The following is a 26,593-nucleotide window of genomic DNA, read 5'->3' on the forward strand; positions in this document are numbered from 1 at the left end:
ACCGTGGTCCTTTCCAAAACCACTATCCCCCCCCCCCCACACACACACACTTACCTGCAGCCGCTTGTATCCTCCGCCGCAACCAGGAAGACACTTAGGGTTCCCCAAACTTCCTGGTTGTGGGGTAGGGTACTAAGGTCAGAGGAGCCATAGGTGCCTTCTGCCATCAAACTGAGACTGCAAGGGTGGGGGTTTGGCAGGCCACACTCTGTGTGTCTATAGACGCACGCAACTAGGTGTGGGCACAGCCGTGAGCGTGCATGCATGGGTGCCTCCACAGCAATGGTAATTTGCATATCAATAAGCTGCGGCCCATTCATATGTAAATATCGCGGCTCATTCATATGCAAATCGACGCCCCTCCCCCGCTGCTAAGGAAGAGAAGGGAAGAGAAGACTGCAAGAACAAGGTATGTGTATGGTCAGGGATTTACTCTCCCTGCCGCCCCAAGGCCAGATTCCATTACATTCCGCTAGGAATCAATCACTCTCCCTGGACGCATGTAATCATATCACGTATCATTACATGCGGTGTGCATGCGTTTACATGGAGCTGCTGTCACCTGATCATTAACTTGACTAGGTGACAGCTGTCACTTGAAAACGCCAGATTAGGGATTTCTGCTGCAGTCTGAGCAGTCTCCAATAAAGTTTCTTGTGGATGTTTTCAAGGCTAGTTATTACTTAAATTATTATTAAAACCAGTAGCAACTGAATGCAGAGGCAACTATTTATGATAATAAAGAGTAGATGCATAGTCCTATACAACCGGCCCTTTGAGGGTAACCATACTGCTGATGCGGCCCCCGATGAATTTGAGTTTGCCACCCCTGATCTAAAGCAATGGTGCCTCTAGTCTCGCAACATTTGGTGCTGTCACTACTATGCTGCTAGCTGGAGCAGAAGCTGTACTTGAGAAACAGCAGTGAAGGGTCTCCCTGCTCGATTCATTCTGTGGATTTGTGATTCCTTAGGCTCTCCTGTTGCTATTTGATCACTTCTTCATAAGTTATAAAATCACTGGTCATTAGGGGGGCATCTCTGACACGAGGAAGCAAAGCCTTATCCCCTACCAAGATGACTGAGGAAAAGATCAGCTGCAGTGAGACCACAGGCAATACTGGTGACTAGTCCTTTTGTCCTATGCTTTCCCTTTTTTGGCACAGCTTCCATGGTATGAATCCTCTTTAGCTTTTCACTTCCAAAAACGACAGAAAAAAGATTTGCAGGATAACGATTGAAACTTTTATTAAACCCTATTCCCTTGTCAATGTACCTGCATATCTTTGAAAACATTTATCTCTGAATAATACAATGAATTATGATTTAACTCCAGATGATATCCGTGAATAAGGTAAAACAATATATGCCCATGTTACTGCACCAAACAATACCAGAATGTTAGCTTGAAGAATTCAAAAAGCACCAATTTTAAACTGGGAAACAGCCTCCGAGTGTTAAACTTTTTTTTATACACCATATTTTCTTTTTGATTTAAAGTGGTTTGCTTTCTGTCCATTTTGGACTAACTGATATATGCTAGTGCATTACCCACTTTCAATTAACTTAAAAAAGGTCACTTCCCTATAACTGTGTACAGCTACCATTACTTCTCTGAGCCCTATATTAAGAAAGTTCTTGAATTATGTTTTCAGGTAACACTGAATTAATAAAAATCATTTATAAACTAGGTACTAGTACCTAGTACTAAAACTAGGTGTTTAGGGCAGATTTTTTTTGGGCCTACTATATTATCTGCATTTATAAGAGACCAAACAGTGGTTATAGGGCTTCTCAAGGTGCCAACTATTTTGTGTGTCCATTGCCTAAATACATTGTGATAAAAGGTGTCCCTCAAGCTTGAGAATGACTAGGGATGCCCAAAGCAGTCGCCCTGTACCATATCTGATACTTATAAAACTCAGCATTTTCTTAAGAAGCTGTTGGTGCGAACCTTGCTTTACCTGTAAGTGACAAAGAACACCGAACTTACACAAACACAAGGAACACTGACATTTTTGTTTTACAAATAAACATTTAATTCATAAAGGATTTGAAAAGCACTTGGGATTAGCTAAATGGGCAGAACAGCAAGGCTTGTGTTTCAGCTCCCTTTGTGTCCATGACTAAAACCCAATACTGAGCGTCTGATAAGGGAGGAGTTACTGCTGTGATGACTTAACAGTGAGTTGGGTCAACAAAGAACTTCTTTCAGCATTGATGGAAGTTGAAATAGTTAAATATATGATAAAGAGGACTAGTGCTCCATCCGCTGGCTGGACAGAAGACTGCATATTATTAATGTGCAATATTTCATATTTACCTTATGAAGAATATATGTCTAAAAACCAGTTAACATCTAATTTAAAAGGATAACTAGTAATTGGTATATGCTACCTGGGAAACTGGCACCTTGAAATATAGTGTGTCCTACAAATAATAGGATTTTTTTCCTACCCAGTTACAAATATAACTGGGTTTTCAACTAGACTGACAAAACTGCTGCAATTTGTCTGAAAAGTTTCCACTGCACATTTGGCAGCATCTCCTTCTGTTAGAATTTACTGGTTCATCTGACAGGCAAGTAAGACATCTGACAAGCACTTGAGACAGCAAACCACAAAACAACAAAGGCAGCAAGCGTTTTGTGAACTACACCATGAAGACCATTAAGAGACAACTTACAGCTCTTTCAAGCCACAAAAAAAAACCTGCAGCTGCCAGGAAAGACAGCATTCCCTAAAAACATTGAGGATGTTACCTTTTTATTTGTATTGGTGTATTGGTGTCTTTGTATTGGTGTAGATAATAATATAGAATCAAATACTTTCATAAAAACCTCTGACAAGTTTTAGGATTGACATCAGAAAACAGCACAAAACAATGACCAAATGAAATAATTTTATATTTTATTGTCATTTTCTTACAAAGTAATACTCAACAATACATTTCAAACAGTGTACCGTATATTAAAAAAATACAGAAATAATACAACTAAAAAGCCAAAAAATAAAATAAAAAACAAAATAAAAAATGAATGAATATTTATCTATCCATAATGTGGTTGGTTTTGTTTTAATTTCCAATGTGGGGCCTAAGGTTTAGCAGCCTACCTGAGACAGAACAGACAAGGGTGGGAACACAGGGACCTGAGACAAGCAGAAGCAATAAAACGGGCGCTCACAATGAACAAAACAAACTCCAGGAGTCGCCAGAAGGGGAAGCGTAAATACAAGAGCTTACACAGGAGAAAATATCTACTGCCAACAGATTTACAAACTGCCCTAAAACCATCATCGCTAGGAACGTCCATTCTTCCACTCTTCTTCCTTCCCCTCACTCCCATCATAAATATCACGTTCCTGGAGAAAGCTTGGCAGTTCAACTGATTTTTTTTTCCTTTGTAAAAACTCCAAATATTTAAGTATGCAAATCAGAAAAAGGTCTAACAAAATTAAACGCTGGTACAAAGACCCTGTGATACCCTGCTATGGGAGAGGGGGGAAGGGTGGGGGATCAGACAGCCAAATAGTGGCACAACACAGACAGATAGCTATAAAAGAGTCCAGGTACAGTATACTTATGCAATACACTTCACAGATAACAAGGAAAATAGCAAACAATATTCTGTTACTTTCATAAAGTAATATTTTGTATCAAAAGTCAACGTAAAACAAAACAAACAAAAAATGCCATTTCATTAACGGCTATTAAAAAAAATTACTTTAGTCAATTGTTGCCCCAGGCACAGCTGTTGAAATTTCTTACATAGGGCAGTGCATTAATAGTTGTCTTATACAAGCAAGCATGGCTGCAAAACTGAACTTTTTCACTCAAACAATTATGTTCACTAAAATAAAACAGATTTCAAGCACTGATATGTTTGACGTGGGTTTACATATTAACAGCAATGCAGCTTCTTTAAAAAAGAAAAATTACATCCTTTATGTAACACTCTAAACGGCTATGGATGGGACAGAAAATAGTGTTTTGAGTAGTTTTCTTTTTTAAAACATTACAAAAAGAAGTATATTTTATGTTTTTTTTTTGGTTTAAGGCAAACTCAGAATTAGTAGTGCAATGCACTTCAAACAGCACAGTTATGTGTGGTATGTGCCAAGAGTGCGAACCGCTAGTATACCGATTTTGATCAATCCTCTGGACAGCTCTCAACCAACATAAGCACGCAATATAGCCAGGGTTAATATTGTATTGTTTTACGGAGAGACTGATAAAAACTCAACACCAACTACTGACTAAACTTTTTCAGTTGCTTTATGTTCCGATTAAAACAACGAGGCACATCCCTGGCAAACAACAATTTTACTACATGTAGCACAAAGATGTAAATGCACTTAAAGGGAATCTATAATGGTTTTCAGTGTATATATTAGTTCCAATGCTCGTACGCTGATATTTTATGTCATTTACTTTACAAAGCATGCGTTGCTTTCTACTAAGAAAGTCCAGCACGGCTTGTGTATGCTTTCTGGTTGTCTGTGTAAACTGACTTTTTTGTAGAGTTCCACCTACTTGCTGCAAGTGGTAAAGATTAAGTATTTAAATGCAATACTTAACATTCATCTGTTTAAAGAAAAGAAAATGTGATTTAAAAAAATAGCAATGGACATAAGAAACATCTATTAGAATAGAAACTATAGATTCCCTTTGAGTTACAGCCTGTGTATTTAATGGACTCTGCAGAAGAAGAAAAAAATTATTATTATTATGAAGAAGAATGATCTCCTCTCCCTAACGTTAAAGCCCAATTGAACCCTCATTTTCTACTGTAATGCATCCAGACTGCACAAACAGTAATAAAAAAAAAGGGACTCTTAGCTTTTATTTTAATTTTTTTTACACTAAGTGATGCAGCACGGGTTAAAATGACGTGCCAGCAAATAGAGTCATACCGCTGCTCTCTCACACAAAGCAGCGGTCCAGATCTCAGCAGTCTGACATGCCTCCTTAAACACTGCTCCAATTGACAGTGCTCTCAACTCTCATATGTGCTAGCAGCATAGGGTATTTTTAACCCTTTGCTATAGCACTTAAAAATGTAACATAAGAGACCCATTACTATTACTGTATATGCAGCCTAGCTGCATTACAATAATACATAACAAGGGTTCAGCTAGATTTAAAAAGGCTTATTCCCCTTGATCTTTGTTCCTACATCACTGACCAGAACATGAACAAATGTAACAAAAATAACTTTTTAGGCACAAAAAATAAATAAAAAAATTGGACTGCAAGCCAGCAACATTAAGACAGCCACTGGAAGGCTTATTATTATTTTTTTAAATACATGTGCAGCAATATAAATTAATACTACTATTACATTCTTAAAGGCATACTCCACCTTTTGTAAAAAAATTAAAATAAATGCATCCACACTGATAAAAAAAAGTGCATTTATATATTTTTTAAATTCAGGCCTACAGAGCATTGCAACCGCAGTCAGTGCTTTGAGATTGCAATGCACAGGTTCCTAAATATTCCTTTGAGACCTATGAGTCCCTCTGCTACATTGGCAGATGGGCTTGTAGTCTTTCCATTTACAGATCTCTGTGAATGGATATCGCTGCTATGTGGGAGGAGCCATGCACAACTGCGGGGAATGCAAACACAGAGAGAAGCACCCTGAAATTCAGGTAAGTTGGCCGGGGTGGGGAGAGTGCAGTTTGAGGGTAGAGGGGTGGGGAATGTGATTATGTTTCATTTTACACCCTAAATATGGTCCCAAAGGTGAACTAAGCCTTTAAAGAAAAAACATAATATATAGCTGAACAAGTGGACTGAAATAATGTGCCAGTTCTGCATTCCAGCTCAAACTATCATAGGTCCCATAAAGCTGACTCAAGTGTGATTGCCTAGAATTTTGCTCTGAAAGAAAGCACATGTTTTAGATCAGCTAAAATTCTGGCCCATCCATAGACATCTGTTATTCATCCTAAAAAAGGGGATATATTTTTTTGTTCATATATATACAAACAGCTCACAGCACCAGCAGATATATATTGTATCACTTTTTCATAAAACCCATCTTGTGATGCTTCCAAATTTGAACATTTCTCAGTATCTCCCACCCCCTTTCAATTTCAAGATAAAAATATAAAAAAATACATTAGCAATACCTAGATAAATAAACTTTCAAATCCGCAGACCTCTATATGTTCTCATAATTATTTTGCCCAAATAGCTGGCAAGGTTTAAAAACTGACCCACAAGGGAAACATCGGAAAGGTTGCGATTGTTGTGTGGATGATTTCCTACACAAACATTATTAATCTACAGTAATCATGATTTTAGTTTTAGGGCTAATTAATGCAAGAAATATTTGTAATTAACTTCCAAATAAAAGTTTGTTTCACCCAACACTCCAGACCAACGTGGGGTGAAACATCTACAACCGCAACACAAACACCCATTGTTTGGAATCACCTCTGCTTATATTCAGCGTAAAACATATCTAAACCCAAAACCAAAAATGTTGTAAATAGTGGCTTACAAGTCCTTAAGTGTAGTGGCTGCATTTGTTTTCTTAGGAAGTGTTTCTTCTTTATTTTCACCTAGTGATCCTTTGAATAGCACACTTCATGTCCCCTGTGTGTCTTTACTCTTTTCTCTACTGTATCTTCGGAAGGAGCCATGAATGTGACACATGCTGGGCTTAAAACAAGTCTGCCTTTGTCCATCACATTACACAGTGGAATGATGGGACTAGAAGTTTAAATAATAAAAATCATTTTTTTTGTGCTTTCTATTAAATTCACAGAAAGTGACAAGGACACTGCATTTCTGACAAGATCAATAGCTATCTTATGTACTTGCTGAAAAATGCTCTAAGCCTGAAAAGTGCTAATACAGCAACCACATCTAAGGACTGGTAAGCTGCAATATAGGACATTTTTGTTTTTGGGTTCAGATACGCTTTAACTCAATTATTGAATGGATAGCTTGCAGGGAAAGTCGATTATTAAACCAGCAAAAACATGAAACCAAAGTACCTATTATATCACTAATGGAGACCCTTTAAGTAATATATCTTTTAGCATGTACATCACTATACAGCTTCTATCCAAAACTGATTTTTTTTTTTCATTGTTGAGTGTACATAGTTTTTTAAAAAAGTGAAAAAACATGCTTTACTTTGCTGTGAGCCCTTTTTATGCGCATTTTATACAGCACTGGAGACTAGTGGAGTTGATCAGACTTAGACATGGCGTACTTGCCAACAGTTCAGAAGTTCTAAGAATCCAGAAAAGGGATATCTTTATTGGGAAAAGAAAAAGGGTTGTTTGTGTAAATCTGGACAGGACACAGGCAGACTAGGAACATTTCCTATTTAGTCCAACATTTTGCTTTGGGAATGAAGGCATGAAAATGGCTCCTGTGATAGCACACGCAACACACACAGTAGCAGGTTAGCACAACCACTACTTGTACAACTCTACCACGGATAGGGGGACCTCAATCGTAAAACATCTTGTTCTGCTCTCTTTCTTGGCATGTACACAGTGGAAAACACGGAATCAGCTTGGCAGCCATCTCAAAATTACCCCTACATTTCATATGTTTAAGACAGAATATAGGTGCAGCTCTACTCAGCAATATACAGTGGGAGTGACAATAATGCAACGCACTTACCCTGCTAACACCTTCTATAGCAGCAATGACATTTCTCATTGTTTTACACTTTAACAACTTTTGACTGAACCCTCCAGACAACACAATAATATTACAGATTATATAACACATACTGCTCTTAGCAGAGTAACAAAGGATTGAATGCCTTTGCTTTACAGTCAGTGGAACTGCACCCTTAGTACCAAGAATAACAAAACACATGGTAGGAGGGTGCAATTGTTCACTTGCACTGTAATTGTTTTTTAGTGGATAATGCATCACAGCCTTGTACAAAGACACAGCACTGAGAGAGAAAAAAGATTTAAAGGACAAAATAAAACAGAAGGGGTTGAGAAAAATAAATGTGTAATCATAAGTAAAGTTATGGGGAGGTGGCTGGAAGGCCAAAAGAAACCAGGAAGAGTAGAGGGAGGTAGAAAGGTTGGAGAAAACACAGGAAAAGAAATGAAAGGTCTGGAAATGAGTTGAAATTATGGATTTAAATGGAATTTATCAGAGCAGAATAAAGTTTTCCCATGCTCTCCCCTCCTCTTCAGCTTGTTCACTTGTGAATAGAAAGGCACATCCGCTTGTATTTCCACCAACTGTCCGATGTTTGGTGGGGTGGGGGAGATTGGTAGGAGCTTCCACACCCCGAAAACCTACTTGGCTCCAAAAGTCTCTCTTTTGCAAACCTCTACATTGTTTACTAAGTGAGAAAAGATTCACTTCCCAGAGAAGAGCAGAATATCTCCTCTGTATCACAAGTCCGACATCCAGAAGAGGGACACACAAAAGAAAACCACCAGGTACACATATGAAGATGTGATCATAGCAGAGGGCAACAGACAGACAAGCAGGCATGCCACAAGATGGACAGGAATTAAAGCGTGCCCCCAGACTTTAGTGACATGATATTTACTACTAGAACAGCAGCTAGAAATGAGCAGAAAGCTACAGAGAGTGGACAGTCCCTGTTGAATGTGATATGAGGACACATAATAAACGCATAAGAATGTGGTACTGAACTGATACAATGACTTATACACCAATAGGAGAACTTATGAGACAGAAGAGGAAGTAAGACGAGAGGAAATAGTAGAAAACATTCGAAAGAAGTTGAAAAATGGACAAAAGGCAGTAAGGTTACCATGAGAAGCAGATGACATGAAGAAGCAGCCCCAACAGGAAATGAAATGGACAAATAAAAGCAACTTAAGAAGTGGCACAAGACAAAAAATAAAGAGGGCCAAAGAGGAAGTGACACAAAACAGTTGGGAAAAACAAGAACTTCTCGGGAAAGTGAAATAAAAAAAAACAAGCAAGGCACCAAATTGTCTGCAGATGATAACTATGCCTCTTCAGTGATGGAGGAGCCTGGATAAAATCTTGACAAACTCTGGCTTAATAAGCTCTAGATACAGTACCCTCCAACACTGAGGAGTCCGGAATCCACATTTTACTAGCAACCCCCACCCCAGAACAAAATAAAAACAAACATTTCAAGCTCCTGTTATTCCCATCAAAGGAAAGTGGCAAACAAAAGCAGAGAGTGTTGTGGGGCAATTACTTTATACCAGATGGGTACCCCGCTTCTCCATCCACTCCAAAATCAAATGATTTAAAAAAAAAAAAAAAGATGCAAGACGCTGGAAGGTCCTTCTCCCTTAGGGCGGTGAGTATGAGCAGAGCCCACACCCAGAAACAAGGCCAGACTAGATAAAATATTCCTTCTTCTCTTCACAGTTGTTCTGACCACCCTCCGCATTGATGATTGCAGTGTCTGCGTCTGCTGCGTCGTCTGCACCTTTGGCTTCATGGGTGAAATATGTTCCTGTGGAAGAGGGAATTAAACATTTACTATAAAAGTAGCAGCTCCATTATTCACCATATATAGCACTTTGTGAAGGATCAATAATAATGCTGTGAAGATTAGCTGTACTAGAGGTGGACCTATCAAACCACTTAAATCTACCAAAATTGCAAAAGAGTACAAGAACCGTCACACTTCTGATTTACTCATTGTATCATTCTTGATGGCAATCATTTTCACAGGCACGCCAATGTGCATTTAGGGCCAAAACAAATGCACCTGCCTCCAACCATACCATGTATTGCGCTGGAAAAAAATTAGGCTAGTATGGTTGTTTGCCAGCTGATGCATCAACAAACACATAACCCTGCATATAACACACACCTAAAAAGCTGAACTATATAATAACTTTACCTGTCCTATCACACAGATGAAACCTCACCTTTATATCTGAAGTGAAGTGCTGGGTACTAGTGTAAATGATAATTTGCAAGCATGTAGTGAGGGCAGCAGGTGAACCAAATATATTTAATAAGTCCACATTATTACCTTTGCCCAAGTTAAAATTACATGAGTATCCAAAATGTTTCAGGGGCTCACCAGTCCCCTTTTCATCAGAGCTTGTTGTGGTAGAATAAAAGACAATGGGGGGAATTTATAAAAACTGGAGCAGACAGATTCTGGAGCAGTTGCCCATGGCAACCAATCAGCTTCTCTCTTCAGTTTACTCAGTTAAAGTAGAACTATGAGGTGAGGGAAAATCACTCATCCTCACAGTTTGGGCCAATGTGTGACAATGAAATCCTGTTCAAGTGTACTGAGTTGGCTTTTATTCTGCTATTACAACCCCTATTGTAGGGTTACTGGTAAGCCCCCCCAAAAATGTTGGCAACTCATGTGATTCTCACTTTCACAAATAAAAATCATCTGGAGCTATTGATCATAGTTTCACTTCTTTACCATTTTTTGAAACATAGAATCATAACTGCTTTCAGTTGGTTCATTGTATTTTATTGTTAAACCTGCTTCACTAGTTTTTTTTTTAAAATTATGTCTGATACATTTGCTTCCATGGAGTGCTTCTCTCCTGATGGTGATGTGAGCTGCACTATACATAAATTGGTAATGTAATGACTTCTAAGCAGATTTGGGTAGTTTCCATGGCTATTCCTATCTGTATGCATAGAGGCTGAAAGGAACACATAGATGGCAACAAGTAGAATCCATTAAAATGAGGTGGGTCAGAAGGACACAGTAAGGGGATACACCACAAGAAGGAGGAAGGAAAGGCAATTATAGATAACTAAGAAAATAAATAAAACACAGCAAACATATCATGAGTGGAAAATGTGAAAAAGGAAGGACAATTCCTATCCACCCCTAGATTTTTAAAGCTAAGTTCCATTAAGAATCCACAGACCTTGGGGGTTTATTGAAATTGGATATATACAGATAATAACCCAACACAAAGAGCTATTAACCCTCTTCTAATGTGATGATTTCCACTACATTAACCATTTTCTAATCACCCCCCTTTCGCAGATTGAGGTCTAAAATGGTTCTTAATAGAATTAATAAAGCTTATGGCCTTCCAGCTGTCATTTTTCCTTGGAGAAATAACTGGTCTAGGCAGTATGGAAACGTGCCTTACAATTTCTCAGACATGCCCTATATGGATAATGGAAATCAAAGGCATATCCATGTGGGTGCTAATGGGTGGTGTGGGAAATAATTGCTGTTTGCTGATTGGGCAGAAGATGCATAGAGCTTGCAAGTGCTAGTGAGGTGATGTTTGTACTGATAGCATGGTGCAGGCAATGTGGTCTTAAGGGGTTCCAAGTGCTGCCTAGACACAGGTTGTGGATGATAGTGGTTTTGATTATAACCAGGGATAGGGTGCTGAGGCCAAGAGTTTGTATGGTTGCATGGTTTTGGGGTTTGGCCAGAAGGGGGTGGTTGCTCATCTGTGAAAAGGTTATAGGTTGTGGGTGCTAACCAGGCAGATAGGTTGCTGATGGGTAGTCCACAGAAGGCTTTTTATAACTAGTGGATGAGTTTTATATTGTAAATGCTAATCATGGAGAAATGATGTAGGAGATGTGGGGTCACAAATCTCAATGTGTATATTGCAGGGGCCTGTGGCTGCTGACAGAGGTACAGGTGCTGAAGAGGCTATATGATAAATGGAAAGACATAGGTTTTAACTTTGGTTTGACTTAGGGCTTGTTCACACCAAGCGCGGAGCAGATCCGGACCAGAGCAGGTGCAGACCGGATCAAAACTGCGTCCAATGTATTCCTATGGTATTTTGACCTCCAGTTCACATCGCAGCGTGCGGATCCAGACCAGATCCAGACCGGATGAAAAAAATGCGGCAAGCCCTATTTTACCTGCTCTGGATCTGGTCTGGAACGCATCAAAAACGCATCTAAAACGCAAAAACGCATCAAAAACGCATGCAAGTGCCTGAAAGTCCATGTTAAACTTAAATTTTTTTTTTACCAAAACCGGCCCTAAACGCATCCAAAACGCATCCAAAACGCATCTAAAACGCGGCACAACCCACTACACTGCGTGTGCAGAAACCTGACTGGATCTGGTCTGCATTTGGTGTGAACAAGGCCTAAGGGAGGATTTGATAGCAATTTTATGTGTTCCAGCACACATGAAAATGTAGTTTCTTTATGCTTAGTTATAGTTTCACGAATGCAGATACACTAGTATGTATAAGGAATGCAAGGGAGTTTGGCTAACTGGCAATGATGAAAAACATTAGATAACAAGGGGAACAGAGACACAAAAACTGCTAGACACCAGGGACTATACAGCATGTCAGCCACCAGGTAGAGATGGTAGAAAATTCAGCTAAAGAAGCATAATGGGAAATAATTAAACCATGTCTCAATGTCAAAGCTACAATACAATAAAAATGAATAACCCAAATGAAATGATTCAACTGTGGCGTATTGTTGCACAGAGCCAATCAATGTGCATGTTTCTTTAAGCATTGTTCAACTTGTTTTTTTGATACTTTATGCAGTGATAAACTATTACTATTTTGTGTTATTTTTTGATGTCAGCCTGAAATTATAGGCAATGAAAACATTTGATGGTTGATGAATTGAAAATCTAATACTGTTTGCCAAATCATACTTGCTTAGCAAGTGTACATACACATTTCCCTGCAGCTCTATTTATAATTCAGACAATAATGATTATTACACTGTATTATTCTTTGAAGATTTGACAAGACTGCATAAACATATTTAGGCAACTTAAAAAAGGTCGCGGTTTGCTTTATGTGAGGATGAAGTCGCTCATCTTTGTGTACAACATACAGTTTAAATTCCTCTCTGCCCTTCTACCCCCATCCTCCCAAACTATCAACACTTTATCTATGTGATGTATCTAGAAATAGACCCAAACAGAGAACTATTTCTTCATACTGCAAATGTTACCAGTCCTCTAGAAGGAATTTGATATATGTTGGGACTACTGGAGTTCTTATTTCTGTCCTGACTATGACAGAGTCCAGGACGGCTAGGAGAAACCAGTTCTTCATGTGGTAGAAAAAAGTAAACTTTTAGTCCTTAAGCTTTATCAATAGCTGAACTTATTGTTAATGATTACAGGTTAAAATAACTGCAGTGCCTATAAAGATGAAAAGGGGAAAGGAACGGTAGTTTTGAAAGAGTACAGAGGCATTGTTTCTCTGTTTGACTTGCCTGCATCTCCAGTACCTCACCTTTCATTATACCGTGGTTGCAAGTAACTCACTTTAAACCTCTACATTAAACTTTTGTATATATTATATTTAGAAGAAGGAACCCACCAAGCAATATTTGCATACCATGAGCCCAATGTAACTGCAGCAAAATGGTTACCCTTCCTGTTAAAATTTAAATATATAAAATCCTCATGCCTTATGTTTCTAACAGTGTTTAAAAAAATTAGTGGCTGAACACTCTTGCTTTCTTTCCATTGTATTGCTGTGCACAGCAGGGTCAGATACAGTCACAGCACTTCTCTAAGTTACTCCCAATGATCATTGTACTTGTGTCGAATGGAAAATGAAGCATGCTTTTAGATGCAGCTTACATTTGAGATACATTTATGACGCTTATGAGATCATTTAGGAGTTCACCAAGAGATGCATCTGATCTGCAGCCAACACCTCTCTGACCTGCAATTGACTTCCTTTTAAGGCTACATCCAACTACTTCAAGTTGCTTTTGCATTCTGGGGGTTTCACATGCCAAGCAGCCACTGAAAGCTGTGGTTCCACCTGCTGGCCACCAATCCATGATCTACCCTTTCCAGTCCTTGCTGCCGAATTTGGCAGCCCTCCCCTGCCCACATCCAGTAGGAGAGAACCAAAAATGTAGAGGTTCCTTACCTTTATGTCGAGCAAAGTAACGACCCAATATGATGAGAAGGCAAAGCATTGCGAAGACAACAACAGCAACAACGCCCCCAATTACTGCATGGTCTACACCAAGGGGGCTCTCTTCTCCTGCTCGTGTATCTGTCAAAGAAACACAGGAGTTAAACTGCTGGAGCACTGAAGCACAGTAAAAGGGTAGGCAATTACAGGAACATTAAAGAGGTCTAAAGATATTTTACTTAAGGTAGTCAGGCATAAAACTGCTAATTGTTCCACTGGAAATAATAAGACACTCCAGTGATTTTTTTTATCATACAGCATAAAAATCCACTAGATAGAGCTCATCAAGCTATATGTAATGTAGCCTATGCACTTCCAGCTTGAAACTACTTCATGTACAAAAATAAAAGAGAATTCCTCCAAATTTCCAGAAGAGTAGAATGTCAGCTCCGGGGCAAACATTTCTGATACAATCTTTTTCTGTCTGCACATGATCAGGTCACATGACTGTGCTGGAAGCCTTTAAACTGCAATGATTTTAGCTTATAAGGGTATGTACTTTTTGTATTACTTGTAATTGTATATCTTAGGGATGCACAGATACTTTGAGTACCAGTGCAGATACTTGGCATTTTCATGAGAACTATCAGGGTTGCAGAGGTTGCAGCTGGAACCTGGTTCTGGCACTCCACCACTGTCCTGAAATCATCAGTCTGTATTGTTTTAGAAAAACTGTCACATGACCATAAACAAAAATGTATCAGTACTCGTACTTGTAAGTACTCAGCAAGTACCAGTACTCGTACTTGATCAAGGATGCTGGCAAGCACTCCTATCGCCGTCTTTAATGTTGCTCCAAATATATACACTTTTAGATTCGTGCAAAGTTAGTGAAGTGTATGTTGTACAAGGACAAATCAGGATGTTCTATAGCATTAGTATTCTATATTAGAATGAAACTATAATGCAAACATTTATTCTACCACAGAAAAATGTCAGCAAATTGAGACACACTTCAACTTCAGAATGCAAAAAAAAAATAAAGTTGAAGATCCACAATTGTAAAGCACAAATATTGCTAATATTAACATAGCACGCAACCAGTGAAGTAAAGGCTTCCAGATTGTACATCCTTTTTTATTTTTTATTTGTTCAATACATTTTTTATCAAGTTTTCCACACAGAAATACAAAAGTGCAAACACTCATGGAAGAATAATATGATTGCCAAACTAAGCAGTGGCGTTATGGTATGAACATGACCAATATCAAACTTGAAAAAATCCAATGACATAGGAGAAAAGCGCGCCCCCCCCCCCCACCTCCCTCTAAGCATTACGAGACTTTGAAGCTGGGCGATCATGTTACAGGCTTATAAAGAGTCCAACTTAGGTCATCCCCTCCTCCAGCGACCTCAAGCAAGAGTACTGATATTGAGGGAGAAAAAGACGAGAGAAAGAAAGAAAGAAAGAAAGAAAAAGAGAGAGAGAGAGAGAGACAGAGAGAAAAAGAAAGAAAGAAAAAGAAAGAAGATCAAACCAAGAGACGATTCTGCGCGGTGCGGCACCTAACAGAGTGTACATCCGTTAACCTGATCTCTCAATAAACTGCATATAAATACAAATATTGTATTTCTTATGATGAAGATAGTGGAAATCATTAAGAAAATGAAAAGCCTGCACTGCCATTTCAATAAGATGTTTCTGTATTTAGTCTGTACTGGAAAAATAATGGCTGATAATAAATTGGGTTAGTTTCTGTAACGAACGCAGACATAAATACACATTTTTTTTTTTTTAAAGAGATGAGCATAAACCTTGGCAATTCAACCTGATCATATGGTAAACACATTCATAGACAGAGGTTACCTTCAGTGATAATGTCATGCTAGGATCCCTAAATATAGGCAGCTGAAGTTGCAAACCTGTTAAAAGTTGAGTTTGCCCCCCCCTTCTTTTGGCCTACTGAGCCTTCATGGAGGTCGCTGAGGCCACCTAACAGAAAGCCTCAGAAGATGTGTCAAGCTCTACTTTTACAGGAAAAGTTGATATCTCCTAAAAACTTCAACAACTTGTATCTCTGGATTAATGATCTCTTTGACCTGCAGTTTTTTTTTTAAAGGTAACCTATATTTATTTTTATTTGGCTTTAAGCAGTGAGTAAAGCTGAACATATCCTAATGCAAGCGGAATTGAACGTAAAATGATGGAAATCAAAACAATTTTAACAATTTTTCTTAAAGGAAAACATTAACTGATTGCTGTACTGTACCTTTTAACTTAACTTTACCTAATTGGAAGCACCATAAGTGAAATGTTTTTTCATCCAGTAAATGTTCTAATTATAGAATATTCTGTCTTAACAATCACATAAAGGTTTTTTATCATTTGAGAGTAAAAATGAAAGGTTCATCTTTGTCACTGTTTTTGGAAAAAGAACTCATAAAGCAAGCACAACCCACCCAAATGCCATTTTTAACAGTGCAAAAATCTCTACCATGAAATGGTTCTTCATCCTAATGTAACAGAACAATTTTTAATTGATCTGATAGCTATCGCTTTGTTGATAAAATAAAACCTTTCATAAAGCACAAAGTGATCATTTTGGAAAGAAAAAAAAAAAGAAAAAAAAGCTAAAGTGGTAACAACCAACTCCTATTACAATTGTTCAGCGATGGCAGTTAGTTGAATAGTTCAATAACAGCTTTTAAATAATAAAAAAACAGTGTTTGCAGTGCCTAGAAATCGAGAGGCAGAAAGAAAAACACTGGAAGCCTACAGAGCTGATTGTGCCAGCAGCATGAAATGAATGGATTGTTAGAAAGCACAATAGCTTTTCTGTAATGCTAAGTATGCTAAAGTAGTAAACATCTATACAACTTGTTTTCAAGGTCCGTGTCCTCAACATCTCAAGTGGGCTGTGCATGGTGTATGTTCATGAAATATTTTTTTCTAATGACCCAAAGCAGTTATTTAGCCACTTCAGCTCTTACACTTGTATACCCCCTATAGACCTATATAACATTTCTGCTATGGGCGCACCAAATTGGCAATCACATTTTTGTTATTTAAAGGAGAACTATGGGGTAAGTGTTTTTCCCCATAGTTCTTCTCAGGGTCACGGGAGGACATAAACTAGCGTCCTCCCGTGACCCAAAGTTCAGTATACCGTGAGCTACAGCTGAGTCCGCCGAAGCCGGGACGGATGCCGACATTACTGTCGAGATCCAACCAGATGCGTGATTGACAGCTGGCCCTGCCTATCTAGAGGCAGAGCCAGCTGTACCCGCTCCTTCTCCATCAGTTCCACCAGTCAGCGCTGAAGGATCGGAGCGGGGAGGGAATCCCTGCAAGGAGCCGCGAGCGACAGTCACGGCTCTCTGCAGGGACATGATCGAGAAGTGAGCGAGCGATGGTATGTGTATGCTCACTTCCCGATCTATTGAGCCGACGTGTGACAGTTTCATTGTCACACGTCGGCCCGAACTATGAAACTGATTGTCACTCACCTCATAGTTCTCCTTTAAGAAAGTTAAATAAGAAAGCAATACATTTATCATGTCTTGAAGACAAAAAAAGCTGTTTTTTGGTTACACTGTCTTGCAAAAATGATTTAATTTATCCCGCAATCCTTAGGGCTTATTCATACGAGTGTGCATGTAATTGCACGCAGCAGCCTGTTCTTCCCTATGGGAGGACATGGCTGCACGCAATTACATGTGGTCACATGCACACCCAAACCTGCCTCTTCCGGGGCCGGGTCTTTATACAGGCGCGCACGCCTGCCATATGGACATGGAGGCCCATCTGCCATATGGACATGGAGGCCCATCTGCCATATGGACATGGAGGCCCATCTGCCATAGACAAAAAAGTAACAAAGCAAAAACATTTCAAAACAAAAAACCCACTATATTCCTGTACTATATTGTTATCAGCATTAGTTTAAAATAATGATTGTTAATGCAGATAAAAAATATGAATTTTGTTCCATCATTTGTCCTATTTAACACAAAAAAAGATGATTCTGGTACAAAGCTATTTACAAATGAAAAATATTTTTTTTAAATGTTGCATTGTTTTAAAATGCAACACAATATACAAAGTGAATAGAAACCAAGGAAAGAATAACAATAAAAAAGCAGGAAAATAGTTGAGGTGAACGGAAGTAGGGTTAACTAGGGTAAACTAAGGGTTAATACGGAGTTATATAAAAACACATTGTTTAAATAAATATATTTATTTTTTGTCAGGTTGCTTTAAAGTGACACTAAACTCAGGAGTTAAACCTTAAAAATGCATTCAAGTACATTAACAAAAAAAATGCAGCTTATTTGTGCATCAATCATCCTCAAATCATCTCTGAATTGGTGCTGACACTGTCCTTCCTTCTGGATGGTGGCTACTTTTGTTCCCCATGGTCCCTGTGTGTGTTGTAAAGTAGCCATCCCTCTAAGCTCACTACTGTGATGGACTACAATCTCATGTTTAGTTTACTAATTTGTATTGAGATTGTAGTCTATTGTGGGAGCGAGCTTGGAGTGGTGGCTACTTTACAACACACACAGGGACTATGGGGAATAAAAGTAGCCACCCTCCAGAAGGAAGGACAGTGTCAGCACCAATTTAGGGATGATTGGAGCATCTACAGTTGAGTGATGCACAAATAAGATGCATTTATGTGAATAGTTAAGGTACTCGAATGCATTTTTTTTGCACTCCTGTGTTTAGTGTCACTTTAATGGACATCATATGCAGATGTAAGCTCAGATGTAAGCTCAGATCCGCAGATAAATGAAGCAGAGTAGAAAAAAAATATGACAACATTTATAAACACTGTGGCAGATGGTCCCTCTTCTGGGAGCAATGACTACTGCAGCTGCTGTATTTTAACATAAGTCCCAACTCTCATTTTGACAGTTGTGTAGTGCTGGCAAGTGTGAGGAGGAAATGGGGAGTTATGGCGGCACCAGGGCACAAAGACAGAGCGTGTGTACTTCAATTGTTTTTTGGGGTGTGTATAGTATTATGCCCAGTGTCCAAACACTGCAAGGCCCACCTGCACACTCAAAACCAAGGCCCTAGACATGTGGAGTTGAGTATGTGTTGAATATGTAACATGCATTCTAATACACTCAACACACCATCCAGTCCTGAGACTTACACAGTTGTGCCATGTCACAAAGTCCTGCCTGGCATCGGAAGAGACCTGACCTTTATCTGCTGCAGTTCCACTTTTACTTACAGGTCTTTTCATCATTCCCCCTAAATGACTGGACAGTGACAGGGGAAGGAAGCAGCAGAGGGCTTGCCTCTCTGCTCTCTTATCCACATGCCCCTTGCACTGTACCTGCCTAGCTCCTTGTGCTGCTTCTCCCTCGCCCTCTCAGAGCTCAGCTGTATAGGGGCTGCAAAAGGCTGATACAATGCTTGCATTTAAAAAATACATGTAAGGTTCTAATAATAAAAACACAGCTGAAACGTTTTGTATTTTGTATCTACCTAGAGGTCAGCTTCAAGTGTTTTACTGCTAATGACAGGTTTACTTTAAAGCCCAATTCCAGTTTAGACATTTAACCAACATGTCAATCTCCTAGACGTAACAAAACAAAAAAGCAGCTCCACATATTATATTCACCCGACCAATGCCGCTTTTCCCTGCAGACTCACCAATCATGCAATGTGGCACCACTCCTCTTCTAGGCAAAACATTGCCCAGCATCATTCAACCCCATTTCATAGAAGAATGCTGTATAGAGCAGAGCCACATAATTATAGTGGAGCTGGGCTCTGCAGCATTTGGGATCTGCCTAGGGCCAAAGTAAGGAGAGGGCAAAGAGGATGTGTGATATCTCCAGACTGGACCCAAAATTGCTGGGAAAAAGGGTGGTGGACCACTAGGCAGGGGGTGGGGGAGAAGACCCAAACCTGGAACTGGGCTTTAAATTGCTCACAATATATATATATATATAGATATAGATATTTATGTATATATCTATATCTATCTAATATATATAGATATACACATGCACACACACATGCAACCATTCTATAACTAATGATATGCATCCAAAATATACATCACAGCAGTTGAGGTAAAAAAACAAACCAACTATAAACTACTACAAACTTTAACAAATTCAAGATCAGTTTTCCTAGAGATCTTTAAAAACAAATTAACTATATAGTCTCCCAAAACTCAGGAGAGAACAATGAACGTATAGCAGCCTGAAGTCCAATCTCACTTTTAAATGCGGATAAAATCATATTAAAAAGTCTAGCTTTACAATTACAAGTGTTCCGCTAAAATACTAACCACCCATCAAACATGCTTTGTAAAAGGAAGACATTCCATTATCAGCATCAGAGACAAGCTATAGCGACCACAATTGCCTCTTCTATGCTAAAAATATCCTTTGATGCAGAAACGTGTTTGACAAGATTTTATGTTCTTTTTATTTTGAAGTACTTAGAGGTTTTGGTTATTTATATCATACCTTAAGTGTAAATTTTACTCCTAGCAGCAAACCGACATCAGTGGCACTCAAGCACCCTCAATAGTGCTGTCTATCAACTTTTTCCCTCAACCCGGTATTGAATATTTTCTTACAGATTCGGGAGGTGCTGTCATACTTAAAGGCATACACAAAAGAAGCAAAAGTAATTGAAATGTATTTACTTATGGCTTGCTACTTGATATTTCTAATCCCTCAATTAATTGGTAATGGGGAAGTATTTTCTTATTTCCATTGAGCCCTGATGTATGTTTCTTATGCTTACTTACCACTGATGCAGGAATATTTTGTACTCCCAGTGAAAACAATTGACATTTTGTTTTTCTCCCACTGATCCAGGACAATTTTACTCTCACTGACCTAGGTATGCATGTTTTACTTTTGCTGAAGAAGGGACATTTTTATGCCTGCTGACCACCAACACATGGGCATTTGTTTTTACCACCTGGGACATTTATAACCACTACTGAATGTCAACATAGGGGACTACAATGGACCACAAACGTAGAGTATTTTTACTCCCACTGATCTCCAGTGCGCGGGTAATCTATTTATTTATTTTTTTACTAATACTCATAAGTCTGGCCCGCAGTGTGCTAGTGAAGCAGTGAACCGACCCCTTGCTTATCCCTAGGCTAGACAGTCAAATGCTTTCACAGGCATATTTTGATTAGGCCTGTCATTTATTAGATAATAAAAACAATACCACCTACTCTGACTCCTTGACTAATCCAAGAAAGCAATATTGTTATTAAGTTCTTAGAGAAAAATGAACATTACTTATCATACAAAAGGGATGTTTCCCCACAGAAAATAAATAAATCATTAAGTATTAAATAAACGTAATGATTATTCACAGACAGCTCTGCCTAGTAACTATGTATAGGGAAATTAATTTAAAACTTTATCATACAGTTTATGTTATACTATGTATATGTAATACTATTTCCAATTATGCCTCTGAATTATATTAGCTCTAACTTTTTAGTTGTCTTTCAGATTTACAACCTGAATAATAATCCATAATAATCTATTCAATTTGGGGTTATTCTAAAATTGTGGCAGGTACCCTGATTATCTATTGAGGGAGACCAATAGTAAGGCAGTTTTGTCCACTCTTAGTAATTGTTTTTCTACTTTCTTACACAAGGGGTCTGTGAAGGCTCTCATTCATCCAAGCCATGGTATATCTGAAAATAATAGGCAAGGCAACTGGACTGTCTCTATTTTTTCTTGAAGACGCTTCACTGGTCCTCCAATCAGCTTTCTCACTTCTGAATGACTTGTACAAAAATTATCTTGGAATAAATATGGTGAATATTGCTCTAATCCACATAATCTGTTAGTCGCAACCAGATGTTTACTGCATTTGCATAATTGGATCAACACCTGGTTGTGACTAACAGATTATGTGGATTGGAGCAACATTCACCATATTTATTCCCAGATAATTTTTGTACAAGTCATTCTGAATTGAGAAAGCTAGTCGGATAACCAGTGAAACGTCTTCAAGAAAAAATACAGCAAGTCCAGTTGCCATGACTTGTTCTTTACAGATTTCTTACACAAGGATTAAATACTCATGCAAAGATCACGTTTGCACATTTCATTTTTCTTAAAGTGGAACTAAGGTTAAAAAAAAATTGTGAGCATGAAGACTCTCTATTTCAGAAGAGCTATTGAAGAGAATTGCGATGTCTCTTCTGCAATAAAACAAACTTACCTAGCTGTTCAGAGTCTTCTTTAGAATTTTCAGAACACCTTAGCATTGAATAAATTAACTCCCGTTCGCATGCACACAAGTTACATCGTTCAAGCCCAGCCAATAAAGATGGTCAAAAATGTTCCTGAACTTGGAAAAAGACCAGGCAAAGCTGTGGGCACCAGTGAGGGAGTGAGCATAGTGTCACATCCCTCACTCACAATGTTTTCTAAGAATGCCACATTGAGTTTCAGTTCTTGAAATAAAAAAATCACAAAATTAAATTTCAGCTTGGGATGTGTTATTCAAGTTAGAGAATAGGTAAAGGGAAATATTGCAGTGCTCTGTATATACATACAACCTTTCATCTTAGAAACCAAAGAACAAGGTAACATACAAACACTTCACAAAATAAAAATATTGATTAAAAGAGGTGAAACCAATCAAAAGGTGAAATAGTAATAACTGAAGAAAAATGTACATTTATATATGAAAAATAAGCAACCCTACATATTACAGGCCTTAGAGACTGCCCTATTGGCCAACCACAATGACACGGCACCCTTTCTTAAAATTATACCACTATAATAAAAACATGTTTTAATGGTCTTATATGGCTCTGAAATTTAATGGACACTCTTTCCTTTTTACTTATGTTATTCCTGTATGTCAATACACACCAGTGATGCACTTATTGATCCTTTCAGTTTGTTCAGACAAATGTATTTCTCAAAGTAAAGTTTTCTTTTGAGAAGACCTCTACATAATATAACAATCTTTTCTGGATAGCACTAGCACTTCACTTTTTTTTTCTTTTTATATGAATAGGTAAATGGGTTTCAGAAGGGAAAAGCTCAGTGTTGTGCTATAAAGAGGCTTGGCTGCTAGATCTGTCAATTATAGATTTCAGCTGAATTTCTATAAGCGGCCATCTAATGCTAAGTGACAGGTGACGGTTATTGATCCGATTCCTGGTAGGTACAGGTAATAGAGTTCACTGTACACATAGGATTTTAAAAATCTGTTCATGAGATTCAGACAGCCACAGCAATAAGGCGGCATTGCAGAGTCAGGAACACAGCGATGAAATACATTCTATTTTAAAACCTCTTTAAATTAGGGATGCACCAATAATGTTTTTCCTGTATCAAGTACCAATATTTTTTTTTTTGGTATTCGCTGATACCGAGTACTGATACTGGTGGCGCATGCCCCGATTATCCTGATTGCCTGGGAAGCTGGTGTTCTATCAAAAGAACATCAGCTTCACTTCCCTGGTCAGGAAGACAGGCTGCATACCAACAAGTGAAGCCATGCCATGACGCGCCTCCCCGCTCCCTGATTGGCTAGGAAGCTGGCTTCACTTGTTGCTAGGCAGCCTGGCTTCCTGATCAAAGGGCGCGGACCGGGAGGAACCCAAACAGGGCACCACACATGGCCACATCCATGATAATCCTAAGGTCATGCATAAAGGAACAAATACAATCATCAAGGGCGGGCCTGTAGCTGTATGGAATCTGTGGTCTCCCTTAGTTATACCACTAAGGGAGACCACAGATTCCATACAGCTACAAGCCCCCCCTTGATGATCGTCTTTGGCACTTTATGCATGACCTTAGAATTATCAAGGACAGAAATTCTCTGCGACAAGTGGAAAATTCAGGTGGAGAGCGGAGCAAAAACATTTAGTGATCAGTACTGATATACATCACTTCCTGCTCATTTATGAATGGGGACATAGTTAATATTTACCATCTAATCAGTTTATGAATGAAGAGCAAGCAGCTCAGTCCAGAGGCTTCCTGTCCATTCATGACTGGGTTAATAGTAAATATTTACAATCTCCAGATTGTGAATGAACAGAAATCCTCTGTACTGAGAGCTTCCTGTTCATTGAGTGCTATGGCTGCAGAAAAAGAGACTGAGGACTCTGTGTCCTCCATATTGATACTTCCCTAAAGCCCCTAACTGTAAAGTAAAAAATAGAAATAAAAGTTACAAAATCATTGAAAAACATTTCAAAACGGTTGGGAAAAAAGTCATTTTCGGCCTGAGAAATTTTTACATTTCAGTTTCGGTCTAAAAATTTCATTTCGGTGCATCCCTAGTATTCAATGTGAACACTAAGTCAACATTCTATTGCTCAGTTAATAGTTTCTACTTTTTTAACAAATCAATTTCAGAATGCAACATTTTAATTGCACACTTCAGTTTTGTAGAAGCCTACCTGCCCCATTATTATACGTATTAGCCAATGTGGCAGCCCATCATAATGTGGGGTGGAAGAGCGTTACAGAATGGCCTGGCATTTGGATATAGTTGTGAAAACTTGGGGGCTGCTGAAAATGACACTGAACTCTGTTAACTCCATGTAAATCTTAAAAATGCATTCAAATACCTTAAATATTAACAAAAATGTAGCTTATTTGTGTATGACTCGGCGGTAGATCCTCAAATCATCTCTGAATTGGTGCTGACACTGTCCTTCCTTCTGGAGGTGGCTACTTTTGTTCCTTATGGTGCCTGTGTGTTGTAAAGTAGAAACCGCTCCAAGCTTACTCCTGTGATGGACTACAATCTCAATACAAATTAGTAAACTAAACATCATGGGAGCGAGCTTGGGGCGGTGGCTATTTACAACACAATTATTCAAGGTAACCTCAATGTAATATTTACAGGATAAATGAATAATGGGAAAAAAAACTGCTTTTGAAAATTAGATTTTTTAAATAAATTAAGAGAAATGCCATTGCCAAATAAATCAGCTTCTTCATTTTCTGTACATATAACGCCTTTATTTGGGAACGACTTTGAGGTTTTAAATGTTATTTTACAAAGCTCAAAGCTAAAATCTGTTCTATGCGCCATTCAGTCATGTGCACGTTTTATTGGCCTTTTTTGAATTCCGGAAATGTATTGCAGGAAGATTAAGCTTATTGTGTATAGCACTAAAACAAATGCCAAAACAACAACAAATTAAAACATAATTAAAAAAAATCCTGTAGAGCAAGGGTCGATGTGACAGCTTCACATAACAAATGCAACATTATTCACATTACTAGCAAATTCTAATATGCTGTTTTATAAGAACAATGGGTTTCTCCACAGCTCAACTGCAAGAGAAACAAATGCTGATGATCTGACTATGCCATGTGGTAACAGAATAGCAACCACATTAAAAGGCAAGTGGAGCAATGACTGCAGTAACCAGTTAGGAAACAACAGACAGGGCAAGCTTTTACATGCGTGCTTCCACTACCTTGCTGGTAAATATTCTTAATGAAATGCATGTCAAAAACACAAATAAAACTAGTGATCCTCTGTAATCTAAACCAATGAATCCTCGATAATTGCTGCATTATGTCAGCCCTGTAATCTATTTTCTAATGATAGAGAAATCAGTGCCAGCATTACTGAACTACCAGAACCTTCAATCTCATGTTTTACGTGAACCAGTATTGATGGGTCCAAGTATCTCATTCCTTTGTCTATCTCAGTTCAATTAATATCAACACAAAATTCCGTCCAAAAAGACAGAATTTTACTATTGACTCCAAACAATCACATCAATTTTCATCACAATAGTGTAAAAAGTATCTGCATCTCTACTAATTATTTGGATTTAATTCATTCCTGAGCCCAGGGGCACATTAGAAAACAGAAGTAGATGTGGTTTTTAAATGTTTTTGTTTTACAAGTTTAAGAACAAACTCTTTTCCTAAAGTGTAATTCCACTTTTGCAGTCAAATTCGAGAACACACCACTACTTGTTAACTGTTCTGATTCAAAAAGCAAATCCAAAAATACATTTAAAAATATATATTGATTACCTTCCAGATGTATCTTTAGTGGAGACCTTTGTGCAGATTCCAAGGTACTCTGAGCAGTTTGAGAGTGAAACTATAGTGTCAGGCTGAGTTTCCTTTTCATTAACATAGTTAGGCTTGAAGTCTTTAACCTTGTATTAGGACAGACCATTTTAAAGGAGGTTAAGTACGATGAGTTGCAAGATGAGGGGTACCACATTCAATTTTGATAAACATCTACTTAAAATAACTAGCGGACCTTCAGGGTACCCAATTAGAAACATTACATTTATAACAATTAGATTCTGTCTTCTCCATGTTTGATAAATTCCTCTCCAAGTATTTTATTTTCATGTTTAAACTCATGTGTTGGGAACTATAACTTATGTTGGCCATACATCTATAGATTTTCTGCAGATTTTCTATGGTCAGATGGAAAAAGTGCAACAGATTCCTCCATCTACTCTAAACTGTGTGGATGGAGGAATCTCCCACTGGGCCAAGCTTCAGTATCTTGCTTGTCGGCCCCCCGCTGGCTCTGAACAATCTGATTGGATGTAGGCATTGTTCAGATATTTTGAGAGCCAGCGGGGGGCAGACTAGCAAGATACTGAAGCTTGGCCCAGCGGGAGATTCCTCCATCCACACAGTTTAGCGTAGATGGAGGAATCTGTTGCACTTTTTTCATCTGACCAGATAATCTATAGGTGTATGTCCAGCTTAACACCCACAAATACTACCACCACT

General features: G+C 38.5%; 1 protein-coding gene across 1 annotated transcript in view; it reads right to left on the reverse strand.

Moving 5' to 3' along the window:
* Positions 1-7,122: 7,122 nt before the first annotated feature.
* The window catches only part of LOC108800797 (cell adhesion molecule 1-like), a 111,915-nt gene continuing 92,444 nt past the window's right edge, over positions 7,123-26,593 (reverse strand). Inside the window, exons 6-7 of the mRNA XM_018572805.1 lie at positions 13,838-13,966; positions 7,123-9,462 (exon numbers count right to left, since the gene is read on the reverse strand). Of these exons, the coding sequence (XP_018428307.1) occupies positions 9,344-9,462; positions 13,838-13,966 (248 nt within the window). The 3' untranslated portion in view covers positions 7,123-9,343. The remainder of the gene's footprint in view (positions 9,463-13,837; positions 13,967-26,593) is intronic.

This window comes from Nanorana parkeri, unplaced genomic scaffold (genome assembly GCF_000935625.1).
Source record: "Nanorana parkeri isolate BGI_ZX_2015 unplaced genomic scaffold, ASM93562v1 scaffold2138, whole genome shotgun sequence".
Lineage (NCBI taxonomy): Eukaryota > Metazoa > Chordata > Amphibia > Anura > Dicroglossidae > Nanorana > Nanorana parkeri.